This window comes from Canis lupus, chromosome 10, assembly GCF_003254725.2.
Source record: "Canis lupus dingo isolate Sandy chromosome 10, ASM325472v2, whole genome shotgun sequence".
NCBI classification, from domain to species: domain Eukaryota; kingdom Metazoa; phylum Chordata; class Mammalia; order Carnivora; family Canidae; genus Canis; species Canis lupus.
This window is the reverse complement of record NC_064252.1, coordinates 42680255-42702328: the sequence shown is the minus strand read 5'-3', so window position 1 is coordinate 42702328 and position 22074 is coordinate 42680255. Positions and strand designations below refer to the sequence as shown.

The following is a 22074-nucleotide window of genomic DNA, read 5'->3' as shown; positions in this document are numbered from 1 at the left end:
TCAAATTCTCTTAAGCCTTTCAAATGAAGATTGCCAGGCTGATGTATCACATCTGCCTTCCTGGGGATGCAGAGTCACCCAATTAATGGGAGTCACCTAATTAACCGGGTTGAAGATACCAACCACAATGTGGGTTCACACCTGGGTCAGTGGCCTGGTCCTGCTGCCAGGATGGTGCAGCCTGTGGCACAGGTTAGCCCACCCTCTGCCACCATGCATTCCATTCACGGGATATTTCTCTCTCCTTGTAAGGAACTGATAAGCCAGCCCAGACTCTATGCAAGTATGTCAAGTTTTTTATAAGTCATCCGGGTCTAAGCATCTCTCATACTATTAAACCTCCATCACTGGCCTGTAACATTCTTGATGCCAGGGTCAGTGTCCTTGCCAACCCACTGCTCCATCTCCAGGGCCCTTGCCCTGTGCTTGTAGCATCACAGCACCTCATGTCCCCATGTTGAGTGAATGACTTCTTCCCAGGCAGGTCAGAGAGCAAGAAAGCTGACCTCTTGCCGCGGATAGAGAATATGAAGAAGGTGCAGACACTTTGAGGTGCAAAGACAAACCCCTGAAAGTGAGGGGAGGTGATCCCCACCTTAAAGGCACTCCTGTTCTGCTTCCAGATGTTTCTGCAGCAGCCAGCTGGCTCCCTGAGCTTCAGCAGCGCCCCGCGGCCCGAGGCTCCACAGCAACTCCAGCAGAGGTCGGCCCCCAGCTCCCAGTCCCAGCTCGTGGCCAGCCCTCAACTTCCAGGGCAGATGGCCTCTGCCCAGGTGGCCAACCAGCACCTGCTCAGAGAATCCAGTGTGATATCAACCCAGGTGAGTGTGCTCGCCTTCACACACAGACCCTGGGCACTGGAGTCCTGCAGTCTCCCTGAACCGGACACCTACCGAGCCATCCCTCTGGGACCAGGGCTGGATTATGGTGGGGAAGGGTTTTCCTTCCCTTATTCTAAGTCACTTCAAAGCCCCACGTTGTACTAGTTTCCTCCTGTGTCTTGTTAATATGTTAAAATACCTCAAAGGTATCCTGCCCCTGAAACATTCAGCTTTGATCCTGACCAGGCTTGGAGGGAGATGTGGACACCCAGACACTCACACTGACAGCCATATATCCCCATGTGTGTCCTCAGGCCTCATCTGCTCCTGGTTTTAACCAGTGTGAGAACACAGGCTATCCACTTCTGCTCACTGCCCCTTCCCTGGGGCCAGCATGCCCCTCCCAGTCCCCCAGATTCCCCCCAAGCCATATTCCCTCATAGCCATTACCACGTCCTACGAGCCACCAGTTACCTGGCAATCTGACAGTCACTGGTCAATAAATGGCACTTGAATGGAATTCAGAAGTCCTAAGCTCCTGCTTCTGGAAGATCAAAGGTTGGAAGGCAAGATATGGCCTCTCCTGAAGCCTCCTACTGGCATATGTAACCATGGGTTCACCATCCCCCAGGGGAACAGAGATGAAGAAGGCCGGTCTCGACTCCAAGGAGCGTCTAGTCCCACAGGGCCACTGGGCGTGTAAATAGATAATGTACAACGAAATGCAGAAAAAGTACACATTTCAGAGTTTGGCCCATCTTCACCCAGACTTAAGGGTTTTTTTCTTTAAAACGCAGCCTTTTGCTTCTAAAGGTCAAGAGAAAAATTAATGAGGATAGCCAAAAAGAATCTGGGAAAGAAAAAGCTGAGGCAGGACCTACACTAACATTGAAAGATTCCATAGACGCTCAGAGAGTTAACACACCATGGCACCATCGTATGAATGGACAGTCAGCGAAACAGTGGAAAACCCAAGAAGCAAAAGTCCAAGCCCGTGCCCTCATTCGTTTATGATTTCACTCAACAAGTATTTGTTGAATGCTCACCGCATGCTAGTAGCACTAAGTTCTAAGCACTGAGGGACAGCAGTGAACAAAAGAGAAAAGGAGAAAAAAGAAAAAAAGGCATCTCTGATCCAAGTCAGGAGAGAGAGAGAGGCAAACGAGTGAAGATGACCACCTGCCAAATGGTGATGCAGGGACACTGGTCAAGGTGGGGGATGGGCTGGAGTTTTAAATAGGTGGCCTTCAAATAAATAAATAAATAAATAAATAAATAAATAAATAAATAAAGAATAAAGTGGCCTTCTCTTTGAGAAGGTAATATTTGAGCAAGGACCTGAGGGGATGAGAGAATGAACCATACTGGTATTAGGGGGAAGAGCATTCCATGTGGAGGGATCAGCCAGTGCAAAGGCCCCGAGGCAAGTGTAGTCCTGGTGACTTGGAGAGAAACAGCAAGGAGGTCCACGTGTCTGGAGTGGAACTGGTGAAGCAGAAGGTAGTTGAGCTCAATGCACATTGCCCTTGCCTGCTGAGAGCCTGACACTGTTCTGGGCCCACGGGATTTAAAGAATCCTTGAGGTGCTTATGATCCAATGGAAAACAGTCACAAGGGGATCCCTGGGTGGCTCAGCGGTTTAGCGCCTGCCTTCAGCCCAGGGCGTGATCCTGGAGTCCCGGGATCGAGTCCCACAACGGGCTCCCCGCATGGGGCCTGCTTCTCCCTCTGCCTATGTCTCTGCCTCTCTCTGTGCATCTGTCATGAATAAATAAATAAAATCTTAAAAAAAAAGAAAAAGAAAAAGAAAGAAAGAAGAAAGAAAAAAAGAAAACAGTCACAAGATCAGAAGAGTTTTTAAAAAGGTGTGTTTTAAGTTAGAGGAAGGGCTAAGGTGGGTAGAAGAATGGGCTTCTGGGGAGGGTTCCTGGAGAGGTGAGTCCAGAGCGGAGTCGAAATTTTACCTTTCTCATTAACCCCATTGCTCCAGGGCCCGCGGCCAATGAGAAGCTCACAGATGATGCAGGGCAGCGGCCACTCGGTGAGCACCCTGGCGCCCCAGTTCAGCAGCGCCGCGGCCGCGCTCCCGCCGGCTCTGAGCCTGACCACGCTCGCTTCTGCCTCCCAGGACGGCAGCCAGTGCCAGCCCAGCCCAGACTTCAGCCACGATCGGCAGCTCAGGTACAGAGAGGCCCTTGTCTAAAAGGCGGCCGGGGGGCGGCTTCGCGGTGACCACTTGGGCCTCCGCTGCTGAGGGTGGAGGCAGAGCTCAGGGATCCCAGCCAACAAAGTGGCGAGAGGTGGGGGCTCGGAGGGCCGCCCCCCCCGCCCTCTGGGAGCAGAGCGGGTGCGGCGGGGACGGGCAGCCAGGCGCGCCCAGGGGCCGGCAGGTGCTGCCCTGGGCGGGCTACGGTTGGCGCTGATTCAAGTTTCCCGTTTATCTCCCCGCTGCTGCAAGGCTGCTGCTGAGCCAGCCCATCCAGCCCATGATGCCTGGGTCCTGTGACGCGAGGCAGCCCTCAGAGGTCAGCAGGACTGGACGGCAAGTCAAGTAGGTGGCCCCGGGTGGAGGGAGGAGGCAGAGAGCCACACTGAGCGCGCTCGGGCTGGCGGGGCGCCCATCGCCCGGACCCGCGGCGCTTCTGGTGCGCGGCGCGCTAAAGGCAAGGTCAAAGTGTGCCCACGCCCTTTGCAAGGACACCCCCGGAGCTCTTCTTCCCCCTCCCACTGGAGAGGACCGCACTGTGTGTCAGCCGTCCATGCTTAGAACAGGAGCTGGAGGGAGCAGTTCAGTACATCCCCCGCCGTCCTCTGCAGACGTCTTAGGGGTCCTTCCTCCTTGGTGATACCCCAGGTAAACGGAGCCTGGTCCCCTTCCCCAGGGCCCTCCCGTGGCTCCATCTGAGAGCTGGCTGGCTCTGTGGTTCTGGCGCCGAGCCACCGAGTGTGACCCCCTGCACATGTGGGTCCTCCTCTCCTCCCCGACATGTGACCTTCTCCTTTCCCCGGACTCTTGGCCGCTTGCAGCCCCCACGTCCAGAAGCAGCTTTGCTCCCCTATTACTTTCATTACTCGGCACAACCAGTGCTGGAAGATACAGGAGCGAATACTAGAGAAGCTACTGGAAGATAGTTCCTGGCTCTTTGACGTGAGGCCGAAGTAGAGCTGTCTCACCGACGTCTTTCTTGTATAAACACCGGTTGAGCGCGTGTCAGAAGTTCGCTGGGACAGTGGCACCTAATGAGGCCCGGCACGCCCCCGTGCAGAGGCCTTGCAGCCACCCCCGGGACAGGCCCCTAGACGCACTTCCTCCTGGGTCCGCCTTCAACCAGCAAAAATAGAAGCAGCAGATGGTCACTGAGGGGCCGGGGCCTGTACCTGTAGCATTTAATTTAACCCCGATGAAAACCCCGTGGGGGCGACAGGGAATGTGCGCTTTGGGAGGCCGCCTAGCAATCTCTGATGGTGCTCTCCGTTACACAAAGAACCTGGTTACGTCTTTGCCAGAGATGCTTCAAATGCAGTGAACTAGGCAAAAAAAAAAAAAAAAAAAAAGGAATTCTTTGCTCTGGAACTCTAACTGCCATTGTTGGTCAACCCAACAATTTCTACCCTCCCTATCTCCTCTGCCGTCTCTTGGAGAGATGACCTAGTGCCCCATCTTGTTACAAATGGCACAGAGAGAAATGACATTTCCAAAGGTATAACGCAAAATGGACTTCTCTATAGTGTCTTGAAACATCTGTTCCTAGTCTGCACTCCTCCAGAGCTTTCCTGAATGGCCTTCCTCTGCCTCTCGTTCATGGCCCATGATCATCAACACCTCTGTTCTTTTTTAATTTGCTTAATTGTGGTAAAATATGTACGTAACAGAGATTTTACCATTTTAACCATCTTCATGTGTACAGGTCGGTGGCATTCGCCATCACCGCTGTCTTCATCTTCTGAAGCTGAAACCCTGAACCGCACGCATTACACGCTAACGCCCCGTTCCCTCTACCCTCCAGCCCCACGGTCTGCTTTCTCTTATGAATCCGACTCCTTTAAGAATCTCATCTAAGAGGAGTCTCGCAGTATTTGTCCTTTGGGATTGGCTTACTCCACTCGGTGTAATGTCCTCAAGGTTCATCCATGCTCTAGCGTGTGTCAGAATTGACTTCCTTTTTAAGACTGAATAATATTCCATCAGAGGTATATACCATATTTTGCTTATCCATTCACCCACCGTTGGATACTTGGGTTGCTTCTACTTTTTGGCTATTGTGAAGGATGTTGCTAGGAACAAGGGGTGTACAAATACCTGCTTGAGTCCCTGCTTTCATCTTCTCTGGGGTATATACCCAGAAGTGGAATTGCTGGATCGTATGGTAATTCTATGCTTCATTTTTTGAGGGACTGCCATCCTGTTTTCCATAGTGGCTGCACCATTTTACATTTCTTTTTTTTTTCTTTACGTATTTTTTAGAGAGAGAGCACGAGGTGGGGAGGGGCCAAGAGACAGGGACAGAGAGAGAATTCCAAGCAGGCTCCATGCTCAGCACAGAGCCCGACTTGGGGCTCCATCTCACAACCCTGAGATCATGACCTGAGCTGAGATCAACAATCAGATGCTCAACCAACTGAGCCACTCAGGTGCCCCCCATTTTACATTTTTATCAGTTTACAAAGGTTGCAATTTCTCCACATCCTCATCGATACTTATTATTTTGTTTTTGTTTTCTCATGATAGCCATTGTAATGGCTATGAAGTAATAGTTCATTTTGATTTTGATTTGCAGTTCCCTAATGTCTAAAGATGTTAAGCATCTTTTTCTTTTTGGCTCCTTGGCCATTGATATCTTTTTTTTTTTTTTTTTGAAAGAAATGTTCAAACCTTTTGCCCATCTTTTTTTTTTTTTTTTAATTTTATTTATTCATGAGAGGCAGAGACATAGGCAGTGAGAGAAGTAGGCTCCCGGCGAGAAGCCTGATGCAGGACTCGATCCCAGGATCACAACCTAAGCCAAAGGCAGACACTCCACTGCTGAGCCAACCAGGCACCCCTGCCCATTTTTTAAATCAGGCTACTTTATTGTTGTTTTTTAGTTGTAGGATTTTTTTTTTGAAAATTCTGCATAGCAATCCCTTGTTAGATACATGATTCACAAATATTTTTCATAGGTGGCCTTCTCAATCCCTGGATCGTGTCCTTTGATGCACCAAGGATTTTGATTTTGATAAAGTCCAGTCTATCTGTGTGTCCTTTTGTTGCCTGTGCTGTTGGTGTCACATCAACACCTCTTTCTTAAAAGTGTTTTCTCTTTCCCCCATGTGACCAAACAGGTATCCACAGAGCCAAGCCGTGTTTCAAAACACAGACATGCGCACCACCAGCAGCAGCACCTCACCCCCCGTCCTGCTGATGGGACAGGCAGTGCCCCAGCCCAGCTTCCCCGCCTCCCGGCAGTCACCCCTGCAGCCCGCACAGGCCCAGCAGCAGCCACAGCACTTCCTGCAGGTGGGTGCCACCACACACACACACACACACACACACACACACACACACACACGCTCGGGCACAGGGCCCACGCCACAGCTCAGGCCTGACCGGCCTTTCTTTCCCCCTGGCTTTCAGAGTGGTTCTAATCCTTGGTTCTGAAAGAAGCTCCAGACAGAGTTGCATTTGAATCTTTCTAATTTATGAAGTTTATAATACTTACAGTTTCCAAAGCCTAGGTATATTTGGTATGAGAAATTTAGACCCAGCTATTATGCCTCATATGGTTATGTGCTCAAAAGATCCAGCTTTAAAAAGTAATTTTTTTTATGGTGTCCATATTTTTGAGAGCAAATATCAGACACCAATCACGGTCTTTGTCAGATTCTGTGTAGGTGTGTTTATACACAAAGTCTTATACAAATGCAAATTAAATCATGTTTAGTTAAAGATTCATTGAACTTGCTTGATAAATACAATAACGTGGCACAAAGGCGGGACTTCCCAGGAAAATGTGGCGCACGTTTACAAGTGGTGACTATTTCCTTTAAGGAAGTGCCAAATAAGTTAGAAGGAGACAGGGTGAGAGTCAGGGGCTCGCGTTCAGATACAACAGAAGTGTCTGCTCAGGCTCTGGCCTTCCCTCCAACATATACCAGGAGCACCCCTTCCTGCTCCAGCCCTGACCCTGTCTTTTGCACATCCCCCCTGGTCTCCTGTCCCTACCACAGGGCTGAGCAGGGCTTTTCCTTCACTCTGCCTACCCTGCTAGGGCACCATCAAAGCCACAGGAGAGTGTTGCGACTGAGACATTTTAAGGACAGTGGGATAAAGATGAAAAGAGTCATCTTTGAAGGTCTTGAATGCAATTTAATTCCAAAGATGCTAACCCATCTGTGATACACTTTTCAAAATTCCATGGCCTCGGGCATAGTGGCAGTCAACTCAAGACATCAGCTTTGCATATCTTGTCATTTTGCAGGACTCAAGTGATTTCATATGGGCGCAGGTGAAGTGAGAAGGCAGGGATGGCCTGGGCAGACTTAGAGGTCTCCTGAGCCTTTCTTCAGCCCTGGCAACAAACGTGTACAGGGACCTGTTCCTCCAAGACATGGGGCTCAGAATACACAGAGCATTTGGGCCTTCTCGCTGGCCTCAGGGGGCAGTGTGGGGAAATAGCGGCTGGGCTCTGGGTTAGTGCCAAGTGAAAGCACTGAGGCTGGCAGCCTTTGTAGGGGAAAGTCCCGGGGTCACCTGCTGCAGAGCCAAAGCCCTGTGGATGAAGTAAATGGAGAGGAAGGGACAGTGCTCCAGCAAGAGTGGAGGGGCAGGTGTGCCTGGGGTGCACTGGGTGGTTTGGATGGGGGAGAGTCCATGGATGGGAATACTGGGAGATGGGACTGAAGCTCCAAAGTTAGGGTGTGACCAAGTGAAGTTTCTGAACTTCAAATTAGTATGTCCCCCCTGTAGATGCTGGCCAATGGTCATATTTGAGAGTAGTTACAGAATCAGGGACAGTGGTGAAAAGTATGCAGACTGCATGTGTGTTGGGTGTCTGGCCTGTCAATTATCTGCATGTGGTCTCAGGGTCCCACATCCCAAAATATACAGGCATGCATAGATTATGGGACCCCTTTAGGAAGCCACGCCCCAAAGCCTGGTCCCTGGCCCACTGGCCCAAAGGAACCCCCAGCACTGGCAGAGAGCTTGGCTTCCGAATTCACAGCCATCTGGCAGGGCTTCGGGCTCCTTTGTTCCCCACGCACCCACCCCCAAGGTCCTGCCACCAGGAGACACTCCCCTCCCCAAGCCATGGAGGGGAGGCCCACAGCCTTTATCTTTTCTTTCCAGGTACAGGCACCAAGCTCTCTGCACAGTGAGCAGCAGGACTCGCTCCTTCTCTCCACCTACTCGCAGCAGCCAGGGACCCTGGGCTACCCCCCACCCCCGCAGCCCCCACGCCCTCCCCGAAGGGTCAGCGGCCTCTCCGAGTCCTCGGGCCTCCAGCAGCCACCCCGGTAGTGCCCTGGCGCCTCAGCCCAGGCACAATCAGCTTTAACCAATGGACGGACCATGGGGGTGGCCAGAGGAATCGGGGAGAGGAGTTCAAACCCTCGGCTTTTGTGCACACTGCATACATTTCAGAACTCCTGGAAGCTAACCGTCTCCAGAGAGCAGTGGCTGGCATGTGGAAAGTGATCAGGATACTGGCAGTGTTTCCCTTGCCTCTGTTTCTCGGGCACACTCTACAGCCAGACTCGGACAGGAACCGAGGGCCCCACGTAAGTGTCGTTACTCAGTTTACTCAGCAGATGGCACGTCTCGCTGCGTCCCTCCCGAGAGCGCACGGGTCCCTCTAGCCGGCTGTGGTCTGTCCACACCTGCTAGCTGCTGGCCTTCACTCTCTTGATCCTCTTTCCTTGGCATTCGAGAAGCACTGGGTCAGAGATCTGTTGAAGAGAGAGAATAAAAAGATTATTTTTCATTATTTTTAAATGGCTGTTTTTGTTTTAATTTGCACAGCTGCACAGAGGAAATAACTTAGGCACTTTCAGGTTTTAAAAATAATAAGGTCTCGTGACTTCACTTGGAGACAGCGGGGAACAAAAAGAGCCCACCAATCTGATGGCAGAGCCGGTCAGCAAGAACCAGGCCGCAGACCCCCGCCCTCTGGCCTGAAACCTAATGGAAGGCGGCCCTTCCTGGTGATTAGTGTTTCCCCCAAACATAACACTGGACTGTTCCTGTTTACTTCGTTGATTGCGACTGCAGAGGCGGCCTCAAAGCAAAGCACAATCACAGCAGCTGATATTCTGGAATTCTGTTGAGACAGAACGGGAGGAACAGGTGTCGCGAGCCAGGCAGGCCCGTTGGAACTCCAGGTCCCCAAGGAAACCCCAGCAGGCGCCGGCCCCTGAGTCAGAATGCTGCATCTTTCTACAGATCTTTCATGAGGAGACCGAGGATTGGATTGTCCTTTTCAAAATGCACTTTGCTTTTTTTGTATGTTTTGTTATGTTGAGATGTTTCTAAAGAAGAGATTTTATGTAATTAAAAGACGAAGTGTAGTGAATTGTACAGCTGTTGTAATAATGACCTATTTCTATATAAAATAAAATTGTATGGATTATGTGTAAATTATTTTGTATCTGAGACACCAATTCCTTTCCCAGATATAAAAGTATAAAAGTTTTCTCGTGTTTTTCTGTGAGTGGACATTTTGTAATAAATTAACAAATTTGTACGATTTCCTCTGGAGGCAGTTTCTGTCCCTTGTTATATATGCATGCATATATCTTTTCTTCATTTTTTTTTTTTAATTTCAAGACGTTTCTAAGGATAGTTGAAGGTACAGAAAAGGTGGAAACCAGCAATGAACAAACCAGGTAATGGCCTTAGGTTTTTTGAGCTGCAACATGTACACCAGCCCTGACCTGCATGATTAAAAGTTGCGCCAGAGAAAAGCAGTAGTTCACTGTGAAGATGACAGCACAACAAACAGAAACAGAAGCAGCTCCTGGAAACATCCCAGCCTGGTAGACATAGGGAGTCTGTGGAGATGACGGAGACCTTCTGCATCAAAGCAGTCCCAGCCCATAATTAAAGTCACCCGGGCTGGAGTTCATGGGCTCCAGCTGCCAAGCAAGCACGTAGAGATCAGTGATGCATGTGGGGCGTGTATGTGTATGGGGGGGGGGTATACACACATGCTGATGGGGGCAGATATAACAGCAGCATCTAGGAGGTTTCTGCCAACTATAGACATGCCCCCTACTTTCCCACGAGTCTTCATCACCATGATGTGAGGATGCCCTGGCAGTGATGGAGAATCACTGAGATGGTGGTGCTCAGCACAGCCTTGCCACAAATGTTGGTCCAAGAGAACAAAGTTCTTTTCCTCGTTCCATCGCGGTAGCTCTGTGCTTCTACCTGCTTCCCTGTGAAGTTCTATGACAAGGATCACTCTTGGATGGCATGAGAGGCTATACATACAATATCATCAAAAAGGAGTTTGTTTCACACACTTGTATTCCAGAAAAAAGGTAAGTCTAAATGTTTTGCATGCATTTGGACCATTTATTCTTTAAAGGAACCAGAAATGAACCCTCTGTTTATTTATTCATGTATTTATTTATTTAAGAGAGGGAGAGGAAAGGGGTGCAGAGAGGGTGAAAGAGAATCCCAAGCAGGCTCCACACCCAGCACAGAGCCCAAGTCCGACTCAATCCCACAACCCTGAGATCATACCTGAGCCAAATTCAAGAGCTGGATGCTTAACCAACTGAGCCACCCAGGCAGCCCATTGACCCCTCTTATAAAACAAAAGGTCTGGAGGTGCCTGGCAAACTCAGTCAGTGGAGCATGTGACTCTTGCTCTTTAGGTCATAAGTTCACACCCCGTGTTAGGCATGGAACTTACTTAAAAGGAAATTGAAATAAAAATGTAGAGGCTGCTTTTAGGCAAACAGTCTTGAGCAGTGGAATGTAGAAAGGGCGCATAGTGACCTCCTGGCTGAATACAGGCCCATCAGGTGACCCACCTCAAAATATCCAAAGGCCCTAATTAACCAATGGGCTACTTACCAAAAAAGGAAAATTTTCATACATCACCATACCTCCTCCCCTTCTCTCTAGAAACAGCCTCCACGCAATACCTCATTGCAGACAGCCTCGCCTTTGCTGTCCTCCCCGTTGCTCCCTTGCCATTTATTCAATAAACTTCTCTTTTGTTCTTAGGCGAATCCATGCCTCTGGCTTCCACAGATCATCGCCCCACATTTGGGGGCTCTGATCCAATCAGGAGACACCACCACATTTAGACACCACAAAAGAATCTGTGTGAAACTCGATTAAAATAGTAACTGTTTTGTAAATTCAAAGGTTTAGAAATTTGATCTTTCTGTAATTGTATTTTAATTGGCTGTTAGAATCCTCCTAAGTGAAACAAGATTTTTGATGGAAACAGCATATTCATTGTCCTAGAATTTTCTAGCTGGAAGCCATCGAAAGAGGGTGGAGTATAGCATGCTACTAAATTTAATTCAGCATTGCTTAAATCTTAGACATGTTCAGAATCTGGATAAACTCAGAAAACTCTTTATTGTGCAACATTTCTTTAAACCCACATAACAGCAGGGGAAGTTTAATTCCTAAGCTTTTGATTCATTTAATTCGCTCACTAAAAGGTTGTTTTGCAATCCTTTTTTGTTTCCAGAAAAACCATGACCTTTTTCTTTGGAAAACTGTAAAGTCTTGGCTCATGAGAAGCAGCTGAAATGCACCTTGGAATATACGAGTTTTGGAATGCTGCTACTGGACACATCTTCCTTTAGCACCTGCCTTCTGCACCACCACACCCCCTTCATCTTAAAATCTTCCAGTGGCTTTTCTTAGGACCAGCTTAGTCCAGCACAAATCTGACCCAAGGGACCCTCCAGCACTTTAGGGTTTGTGCCCCCTCGAGACTGGGGTCTTCTTCCTTGCTGCCCCCAGAGGAAGCATTCAGATCCTGTCTCTTTTTAAGGTAAAAAGACATGGGACAGAAGTGCAGCTAACAAATACTGGTGACTTAAAAAGAACACAAAGTTCATCTTAAAGGTGGTGTCTGGGAGGCCAGCAGTGACTGGCCTGACCCGGGAGGCTTGGCTGGGAAGAAGCTGGAAGAGCTTGCAAGGCTAGACTAAAACAGGAGAGCCCTAGCCAGGCTGATGATAACCGGTCCTTCAAACCAAATGGTTTTTATTATTTGTTCCACTTTTACTTAAAGCAGCACAGCCGAGAGGGACGTTTTGTCGATTCCCACTGGAGGGGTCATTTGCTTGAAATTTCACAACTTTTGAGATACAAGAAGATCCTAAATGTTTCGGAGAAAATAAGATCACAAAGGATGACACATAACACTCAGTAACCACACTGAAAGAAGATAATGGAGAAAGCCTTCAAAACGCTTCGGAGAAATTATTTTCAACCTGAAATTCCACACAGGTCAAAGTATTAATAAAATTTGAGGGTTGACAACTCTCAACTTCCCTGTCTTATGCCACTAAATGGTGTGCTCCTGGGAAGTAAGGGAGTTCATCAAGAATAAAGAAGACACGGGTCCATGAGAAGACAAGTGACCGTCTTACAATCCCCGGGTTGGTGACAACCAGTTATTAGGTCTCTCGGAAGCTCTATAATGATCCCTCTGGGCACGTCCTCAGGGGTCCATGTCACCTCTCACATGGGATCTAAGCTACTTGTCCAACCCAACTGCCAAGTGCTTCCTGAGATCCCTTGCCTTTTGTTCCCTCCCTACGTCTTCTCCCAGCCTTCATGCCCCAAGCAACAGCATGGGGGAAAGCCGCCATCCCATACTCCCTTACTCTGCCCTCATCTGCTTGCTTCCCGCTCCCCATCGCTCCAGTAGTCAAAGTTGCTAAAATCACTGATCCTCTCCTGTTTGGAGAACCTAGTGGGTACATCTCAGTTTTTGCTTTACTTGAATTCTGTAGCATTTAAAAAAAAAAAAAAAAAGATTTCATTTATTCACGAGAGACAGAGAGAGAGGCAGAGGGAGAAGCTGGAAGGCCCGATGTGAGTCTGCAGAGGCAGACGCTCCGCCGCTGAGCCACCCAGCCCTCCCCCAACTCTGCAGCATTTAGAACTTGTTGACCACTCTGGCTTCCTTCTTACTTAGAATATTTTCAAATAAAGTCCTTTGCTGCTGCTCTAATGACAGGTTGCTAGTGTCTTCCACCCCTGCCCCCACACCTCTCAATTGTAGTGAGTCCACGCTGGTCTTCTCTCGCCAAATCCTCGTGATTTTTACCTCCTTGCATCTATAAAACCCTTTTGCTTCTTTCTAATCCCGCTGCAACTGCCTTAGTTCGGGCCCTCCCGATCTGTCTTTCTACTAGTTTCCACCGCTACTATCTTGGCCCCCTGCTCTTCCTCTATTCTCCACAGTGTAGCTGAATTCTAAAACAAATCGGATCACGGCAGTGCCCTCCGGCTAATTTCAAGGATTCATCACTCTCACACTGCAGCTCTCGGCCTGGGAGACCCCAGGAAGCCGTCCCGCTTCAGGCCGTCCGCCGGCCTGGCCGCACCAGCCCTCCGCCCACCCTTCGGCGCAGCGCAAGCCCCCCGGCTTCCGCCCCCGCCCCCGCCCCCGCCCCCGCCGTGCCCGGGCCGGACGCGACCCTCGGGAGGCTCCACGGTCCAGGGCGGCGAGCGCTCGGGCAGCGGCGCATCCCCGCTCGGCGCGGGCACCACGAGGCCGCAGGTGTCTCCGACTTCCGTGGGGCCGCCGGGCAGCCGCGGCTGGGCGCGCCGCTTCAGCGGACGGTGGCCAATCGCTGAGAGAACAGGACAAACAAACAAGCGCCTTCTCCCCGGGCCCCGTTCCATCCGGCAGGGGGCCTGGCTCTTAATTCCTCCGAAGGTCTAGGGCAGGAGGCGAGAGACGCGGCCGCGCCCTCGCAGCTCGGAGGCGGGAACTAGGCGGCTAGAAGCCGGGGCCGAGAGCGCGGCGGAAGTGCGCAGCCGCGGCCCCGCCCCGGCCCCGCCCCCGAAGGGCGCTCGCTTTCCCCCGGGCGCGCGCCGCTGACGTCACAGCCCGGCCTCTCTCCGCTTTCCAGCGCCTCCAGGCGACCCGGAAGTTGTACTTGCGACGCCGCTTTCCCTCTCCCACAATACCCCGCGCCCTTCCTTTCCAACTAGGGCCCTGCAGAGTGAGTATGGGCGCTGGGTCCCGGCCTCGGGAATCTGGTTCCATCCTCGCTCCGCGTTGTGCTGATCGGGGCAGCGAGCCTTCTCGTGGGCCGGCCCGGGACTCCGCGTTCCGGGGGCACGGGAATGCGCGCCGTTTAGGGCCTCCCGGAGCCTGGGAGGGAGACTGGCCGGGTTTAGGGGAGCCGAGCTGCCGGGGTTTCCGGGGCGGGAGCACTGAGGGGCGCGGAGGCTTTGGCCGCGGGGTAGCCTGCTTGGCTTTGCCCAGCCCTGGGGCTTCAGGTGCCGGGCCGAGCCCTCCGCCCCCGGAAGCGGCCCGAGGGTGGCCGCGTGAGGCCAGGCTCGGGAGGAGGGAGGACTTGGCCCGTGTCGGGCTCCCTCCGCTTGAGCTTCTTGTCGCTCGGTTTAGATGGCTCCCGCAAAGAAGGGTGGCGAGAAGAAGAAGGGCCGTTCTGCCATCAACGAGGTAGTGACCAGAGAATACACCATCAACATTCACAAACGTATCCATGGAGTGTGAGTATCCCCGCGGGCGGCCGGGTGCCGAACTCCGGGCTGTCGAGTGGTTCAAGGGCTAGGTGGTCTGGAAATTAGTCATTTCGTCTTCAGAAGCCCGGATCTGTATTCCATGGCCCCTGTGTAAGGCTTATAAGGTTTAAAGTATAACCCTCGGAGATGAGTGGCTGGAAAAATGAGATTGATGAATGGCTTTGGGGAGAGCCAAGTGAGCCAAGGGAACTTGGTGGGGATAAAAACCATTTCACTCTGCTTTGCAATTGAGTCAGCCCGGGCGGGCTGAAGGGTAAAAGGTGTGTGTAGGAAGGAAAGCAAGCTTTTAAAAATGTCTCTTGGCTCCAGTAAAGCTAATCAGTTAGCTAAAAACTGTCTCCAGCACACGGTGTGAACACTTGGAGGAGATTAGGTACCAATAGTGGTTGAGGGATGACACCAGAAGTGAGACTTAAAAAAAAAAAAAGGAGAATGTACCCGTGGAGTCACGGGCGTGTTTGTGTGAAGGACACGTGGCTGTTGTGGATGTGTGATGTACATGAACATTGGGAATGGTTTTGAATGTTGTAGTTCTTGGGGTTATTTGTCTAGGGTTTGGTTTTTAGTTCTTAATCTGAGTGTATTTTTCCCTCTTACTGCTGAGAATGGAGACCAAATCTTTTTCTTGAATACTGTTAATAAGAGTATTTTTTTAAAGAGATAATGTTTGTTAACTTTACAGCCTACATCTAGAAGCCAGTCTGTTTCCTCCCCCCACCCCCAACTGGTACATACGTAACTTCCCTCTTTGGCTTCATCACATCCTTGTAAGGAGAGAGAAAGTAATGGTAAAGCTAAAAGAATAATTATTTCGGTTCAGTATCCATGGATTCAATTTGGAAAAACTTTTTCAAGTAGTTCTGCCAAGGTTCTAAACCAGATAATGATCCTCAAGTCTCAACTTGGACTTTCAGTAAATTTTCTTCGATTCTAAAGTTGACAAGATGTTTCAGTGGGCAGAAGACAGCAGAAGCAAATATAGAACTGAAATAAGTTGACTGATTCTAGAGTTTCAGGCATTGAGATGACATTTTCACACTGATCTTTAAATAGAAAACAAAATGAAAAAAGCTGGAAGGTTGCTTGGCTTCTAAGTATTGTCTGCTTTCCGTGCTGTAGAGTCTGTCACCAATATTTCTCAAAGTAAAAATAAGACAGTGTTCTTCCATGGAGCCTGTTAATGCCTAAACACTAGCAGTCTAGCGCATCAGCTGGTCAGGCTAAAAATAGAACTTTTTTTTTTTTTTTTTTAATTTTTATTTATTTATGATAGTCACAGAGAGAGAGAGAGGCGCAGAGACACAGGCAGAGGGAGAAGCAGGCTCCATGCACAGGGAGCCCGATGTGGGATTCGATCCCGGGTCTCCAGGATCGCGCCCTGGGCCAAAGGCAGGCGCCAAACCGCTGCGCCACCCAGGGATCCCTAAAAATAGAACTTTAAAATCAAGACCAAATTTTAATTGAACCTCCTATAGACTTTTTATGGAGCCCCTTGTTTTGCTGCCTCCTGAATGTCCTGCTCTTGAGGACCAAGTGTCTAAAGTCAGAATTTTCGATATTAAGCTCCTCCAATTTAATAGAGGAAAGTGGTAGCTAAATTCTTGGGCTGAGTCCAGTCCATGCCTTTTGGAAAAAACACCACCTTGTTAACTGGTTAAAGTAAAGACCCACACGAATTCTGGTCCCCTTAACCACCATTCTCTAAAATAGAGTATGACCGGCAACCTAGAAACCAGTAACCTGGAACCAGACTGGTTTAACTTTGCACCCTGGAAGTCCTGGACCAGGGCTGAGGGTGGCTGTGAGTAGATCTGTATGCTGGTGAAGAACTTTCGGGAAGGCCTAAGTGTATGGAAACAACTCTGGATTCTGGCTAATAGCACCTTCAAACTGTCAGTGGATAGAAGTGAAGTCCCCAGCATTGGACATTCTGTCCAAAGCCTCCTCAGCTAGAGAATCCAATAGAAATTGGCCCAGAGAAAAGTAATGAGACCTAGTCAGTTGGTAACCCTGCTTTCCATTTCCCAATTTTGTACGTATATACATCAAAGTTCATGTTTCTGTCTCCCTTTTTTAACTTTAAATTTGGGTAACTGAATGCACAACCTACTAATAGTAAATGCACATTCAGGTAAGGAATACCCTGTTGCTGTTCTTACATTGGATAGATTTTGAAATAGCAGTGGACTTAAAAGATGATGTGACAGGTGGGAGGAGCGCTTGTAAACACTTGGAAATTTCTTTTTTCTTCTGGGAGGTCTGTATCAGAAAATGCTGGCAGTTCAGAAGTAAATGACCAAAACCACAAATCTCTCCTTATAGGATACCGGCACTCGTGTTCTAAGAGGATGTCCTCTCAGTTCTTGAGCAGCATCCAGTTCAGAATCAAAGTGACTTCTCTTGCTGGCATTCCATTTGAGGCCAGTCAGACCTCCTCTGCGTGGGGAGACCCTGATACCTGATGTAATGCAATACCGGGGGCCTGCAAGTCAGTAGAGACCCAGAAAGGAATTGGAAGAGTTGAAGAGATTTTTATTCTTTATTAGAGATTTTTTTGTTCTTTATTACCCTGGAATTCCAAGCCATGCCTTCTAAGCTTTTTAGTTGAGAGGAGATGATTACAGTTGAAGCAGACTGACATCTGTCTTTGAATATTCCTTTATTACTTGCCTGAAGTACACTTTTTTCACTGGTGATTGATGTGGTTACATTAATAATATGAATTCTTAAGGAAGAATGTTTATTTGGTTTGACAAATGGAATACAGTACTTCTTGGTTTTTTCATCTACTCTTTAAATCTGGACTCTTGGGATAGTCACTGTTCCAGAATTAATAGTGGGAGCCACTACAGAAAGATTGTGCATAAGTGGGGTTATTGCCATGCCATGGATATCTCGTGTGATCTGTGATGCCATTGCAGTAATCTCTGAGTCTCTTTGAAGGCACTGTTTTGTTTTTTAAGATGTTATTTATTTGAGAGAGAGAAGGGAGGTGGGGAACAGACTTCCTGCTAAGCAGGGAGCCCAATGTGGGGATCATGATCTGAGCTGAAAGGCAGAGGCAACACTTAACCAACTAAGCCACCAGGCACCCGAAGGTAATGTTACCTCAGGAAAACTAATTTTATGAGGGATTTAAATGTGTAGTGGTACCCACATTGGGCCTGGTACTTCAGCACTGCATTCTCGCCAAGTGTGGGCCATGTTTGATGTCTCACCTGAGGTCTCTGAGATGACCTCTGGGTCAAAAATCCAGCCTTTGTGCATTAATGCTGTTTGGGAGTAACCACGTTTCCTTTCCTGATTTTGGGAGCATATCAAGCACTTAACTGTATTTGGCACATTCCTGGGCTCTTCAGATTGATCAGGAAATCGGGAGACCTATCTTCCTAGTTTACTTAGAGACCTATCTTCCTAGTTTACTTAGTAAAGGAATTTAGATACAAAATGGTAAAAAGTGTCAAGTGTAAAGTCAGTCACTGGGTGGAAGGGCATGCTGTTTTAAAGACCACAGGTGGGACGCCTGGGTGGCTCAGGGGTTGAGTCGCCTGCCTTTGGCTCCGGGTGTGATTGCCAGGTCCTGGGATCAAGTACCACATCGGGCTTCCTGCATGGAGCCTACTTCTCTCTCTGCCTATGACTGCCTCTCTGTGTGTGTCTCATGAATAAATTAAAAATCTTAAAAAAAAGAAAAAGAAAGACCACACAGGTGATGGGACATTGAAAAGTGTAGGTGTGAAACAAGTTTTTCAGGCAATTTGTGCTTTGTTATAAAACCCCCAAATGAAGACCTGAATCTTGGCCAGTTCTCAGTCCTTCTTTGATATGTAACAATTGACAGTTAATTGTTCATTTTTCTTTGGAAATGTTTTCTATCATTCATTTAACGTTGAAGATCTGCAAGACTGTCTGTCTTCCGTCTATGCCTGGTAATAGCAATAGATCTTAGGGCCTCAAGCATCCAGCTACTATTATTTGTTTAGGCATCTCAGACTAAACATGGACACCAACCATACTTCTAGCTTTCGCTTCACCCCTAACTTTCCCATTTCTCATGTGGCTTTCCCTGTTTAAGTCATTGTCAAGTGAGCATGTTCTGTTGACTCTGCCTTCCACAGTCTGACCAATTGCACTGGTCCCAGCACCACTCTCTCACTTGATGGTTACAGGTAGCAGCAATCCCTGCTCCTTCCTTTACCCCCATGCACCTGGTCTGTTCTTAAACCCTCCGTCAGCATCCCATCTTTTTCAGATTAGAAGCCCAACTTCTTGGGCTGTGCCTTGGTGGCTCAGTGGTTTGAGAGTCTGTTTTTAGCTCAGGTCATAATCCCAGGGTCTTGGGATCGAGTCCTGCATCAGGCTCTGCACAGGGGGCAGAGCCTTCTCCGACCTCTGGCTATGTCTCTGCCTCTCCTGTGTGTCTCTCATGAATAAATAAATAAAAATCTTCTTTAAAAAAAAAAAAGCGGGGGCAGGGCAGCCCAGGTGGCTCAGCGGTTTAGCGCTGCCTTCGGCCCAGGGCCTGATCCTGGAGACCTGGGATCAAGTCCCACATCAGGTTCCCTGCATGGAGCCTGCTTCTCCCTCTGCCTGTGTCTCTGCCTCTCATGAATAAATAAATAAAATCTTAAAAAAAAAAAAAAAAAAACAGCAGCAGCCACTGCCCACCCTCTTGCTCTGATTCCACATGAGCTGGCCACTTTCTTAATCATACCAGGCATGTACCTTATTCAGGGTAGCTGGTTTTACTTTTTTTCCTTCTGCCTGAGTGCTTTTTTCAGATAACGAAATGGCTGCTTTCGTGATCTACAAACATGATTCCCAGTATCTTCTTAGCCATCTTTCTTTCTTTTTTTTTTTTTTTTACAGTTTTTATTTATTCATGAGACACACAGGCAGACACCTCACCAGAGGGAGAAGCAGGCTCCACACGGGGAGCCCGATGCAAGACTTGGTCCCTGGACCCCAGGATCATGACCTGAGCCAAAGACAGACACTCAACCACTGAACCACCCAGGCATCCTTATTCTTGGCCATCTTATTTAAATCTACATTTCCTTTCCCAGTGTTCCTTCTCTCTTCCCAGCTTTATTTTTCTCTATAGTATCGGATACTATCTCCCGTACTCCCATGTATCACCTACGTAACCTGCCTGAATAACAGGATTTTGTCTGTTGTACCTACTGCTATTTCAGGCACCTTTTATTTCTAGGTTGTGAAGTGTTTGAGTGAATTGAACTGAGCTTGCTTGATAGGTTCTAGAAATAGCAAGGGGGCTGGTGAGGGTAGAGCAAAGGGAACGGGATACAGTAAAAAGAGGCAGAGTGGGGTGGGAAGGCAGTCATTTGTAAGCATGTGAAGTCACTAAAGGTTTTAGAGCAGAATTAAGTCACTCTAGCATGCTGTGTGTTAACTTTTATTGGATTTCATAAAATTCACTCCATCTTAACAAAAGTGGAGCACCTATTATGTGCCAGTCCCTGCACTGGATTACAGAGGTGAATAGTTGACCTGGCCCGTTCTTAGTCTTGGGTGGTGGGCACCTTTTTACACCTGGGTCTCCACCCCTGCCGTGCCCCGCCCCAGAAATGGCCTTCACTTATCCAAATGCTTAACCATTTCATTTCAGCCTGTACTAAAGTTTTGCTTTTTCATGTTTTTAACTAAAAAAAAAAGAAAGAAATTCAAATGAATTTATATACCTTCATGTAAGCAACAGGTTAATAGTATTTAACTCAGAGTTGGAACAGATATGAGTTAATGACCATGCCTGATACATGCCAGGAACTCCGCAGAATTAATCGTTGTCAATAGAAAATGTGTACAATTTTAGGTCTACCCTTTTTCTTTAAGCCAAGACCAAATTAATAGCGAACCTTTGAATTAGTACTGATCTCCAAAAACCTGCTATGCTTAAGATAGGCCAATCTAGGGATCCCTGGGTGGCGCAGCGGTTTGGCGCCTGCCCTTGGCCCAGGGCGCGATCCTGGAGACCCGGGATCGAATCCCACATCAGGCTCCCGGTGCATGGAGCCTGCTTCTCCCTCTGCCTGTGTCTCTGCCTCTCTCTCTCTCTCTCTCTCTCTGTGACTGTCATAAATAAAAAAAAAAAAAAAAGGCCAATCTATATTTGATCTGAAGACATATTTATAGTGTGTATATTTTCTAGTCAAGCATATCCTATCATTAGGATCATATACAGAGCTCTTATCCCACATTACTGAAAGTGGAGTGTATTTTCTGTGTCCCCAATATTCATACTAGTTGCTGGGCATTACACAATGGGGGAAAGAGGAATAGAATATTCCTTCCTTAGGGTTTGGTTTAGATTTTGTTCTGTGAAAATAGGATAGCGTGTTATACATTTCACTTAACTCTGTGCTTATTTAATTCATTTATTTACTTTGACTCTCAGGGGTTTCAAGAAGCGTGCCCCTCGGGCACTCAAAGAGATCCGGAAATTTGCCATGAAGGAGATGGGAACTCCAGATGTGCGCATTGACACCAGGCTCAACAAAGCTGTCTGGGCCAAAGGAATAAGGTGCTAAAGTTACTTATGCTATAAACTTTTTTTTTTTATAAAACTTTTATAATTACACTAGCTTAACCAACTCTGCACCGTCTGTGTGAGTTCGGTAATTAGCTAACGCGTATGGAAGGATTTCCTTAAAATGTGGTGATTACTCAAAGGGTGGGATGGCATTTGCAGGGAAGTCCTTTGTGGATTTGAATGGAGACCTAGATGATGGATCCAGCACTGTGAGGGTTGGGTAAGAGCATTGCATGAAGAGAGAACAAATCTGGGTATGAGGGGATCCCTGGGTGGCGCAGCGGTTTGGCGCCTGCCTTTGGCCCAGGGCGCGATCCTGGAGACCTGGGATCGAATCCCACGTCAGGCTCCCGGTGCATGGAGCCTGCTTCTCCCTCTGCCTGTGTCTGCCTCTGTGTGTGTGTGTGTGTGTGTGTGTGTGTGTGTGTGTGTGTGTGACTATCATAAATAAATAAAAATTAAAAAAAAAAATCTGGGTATGAGCTGGGAACAGGTTGGTGAAGGTGGAGTAGAATAAGTACCTTGAACAGTGAATGAGAACAGAGGGTTAGGAAGGGGATAGACCGTATGGTATCTTGTAGATCATGGCGAAGAGGCTGAATTTATCTCCAGACGTAATGGGAAATCATTGGCACAGTGGTTTGCAAGAGTAGGCAGTTTTACCCAACCTCCCCGGGGTCGGGGTGGGGGGAGCGTTTTTGATGTCACTGCTGGGGGTTGCCACAGGTCAAAGGCTCTGCTGCACATCCCACAGCGCACAAGGCAGCACCCCTACAACACTTATCCAGCCCAGTTGTCAATAGTGTCAAGGTTGAAAAGCCCTGCTTATAAGCAGGAGGATAAGTTTTGCTGTGGAGGATGGTGTATGATTCCTGGAATAGACCTAGGTAATGAGGATGCTGGAGCAGGGGGAGGAGGCTGTCTGCATCTGGTATTTCAGCCCTGCAGTGCTGGCATTGAGCATT

General features: G+C 48.5%; 2 protein-coding genes across 7 annotated transcripts in view; both read left to right on the top strand.

Moving 5' to 3' along the window:
- The window catches only part of NPAS2 (neuronal PAS domain protein 2), a 158709-nt gene extending 149163 nt beyond the window's left edge, over positions 1-9546 (top strand). For 2 of the 3 annotated variants that reach the window (XM_025463851.3, XM_025463850.3), the window contains exons 17-21: positions 624-821; positions 2812-3002; positions 3280-3372; positions 6144-6318; positions 8149-9546. In XM_025463851.3, the coding sequence (XP_025319636.1) occupies positions 624-821; positions 2812-3002; positions 3280-3372; positions 6144-6318; positions 8149-8319 (828 nt within the window). In that variant the 3' untranslated portion in view covers positions 8320-9546. The remainder of the gene's footprint in view (positions 1-623; positions 822-2811; positions 3003-3279; positions 3373-6143; positions 6319-8148) is intronic. The other variant, XM_049115443.1, reaches the window with a different exon arrangement.
- A 4314-nt stretch (positions 9547-13860) lies between these two features.
- Positions 13861-22074, top strand: part of RPL31 (ribosomal protein L31) — a 30011-nt gene continuing 21797 nt past the window's right edge. For all 4 annotated transcript variants that reach the window (XM_049115440.1, XM_049115442.1, XM_049115441.1 and 1 more), the window contains exons 1-3: positions 13861-14012; positions 14420-14526; positions 20975-21100. In XM_049115440.1, coding sequence (XP_048971397.1) covers positions 14420-14526; positions 20975-21100 — 233 coding nt within the window. In that variant the 5' untranslated portion in view covers positions 13861-14012. The remainder of the gene's footprint in view (positions 14013-14419; positions 14527-20974; positions 21101-22074) is intronic.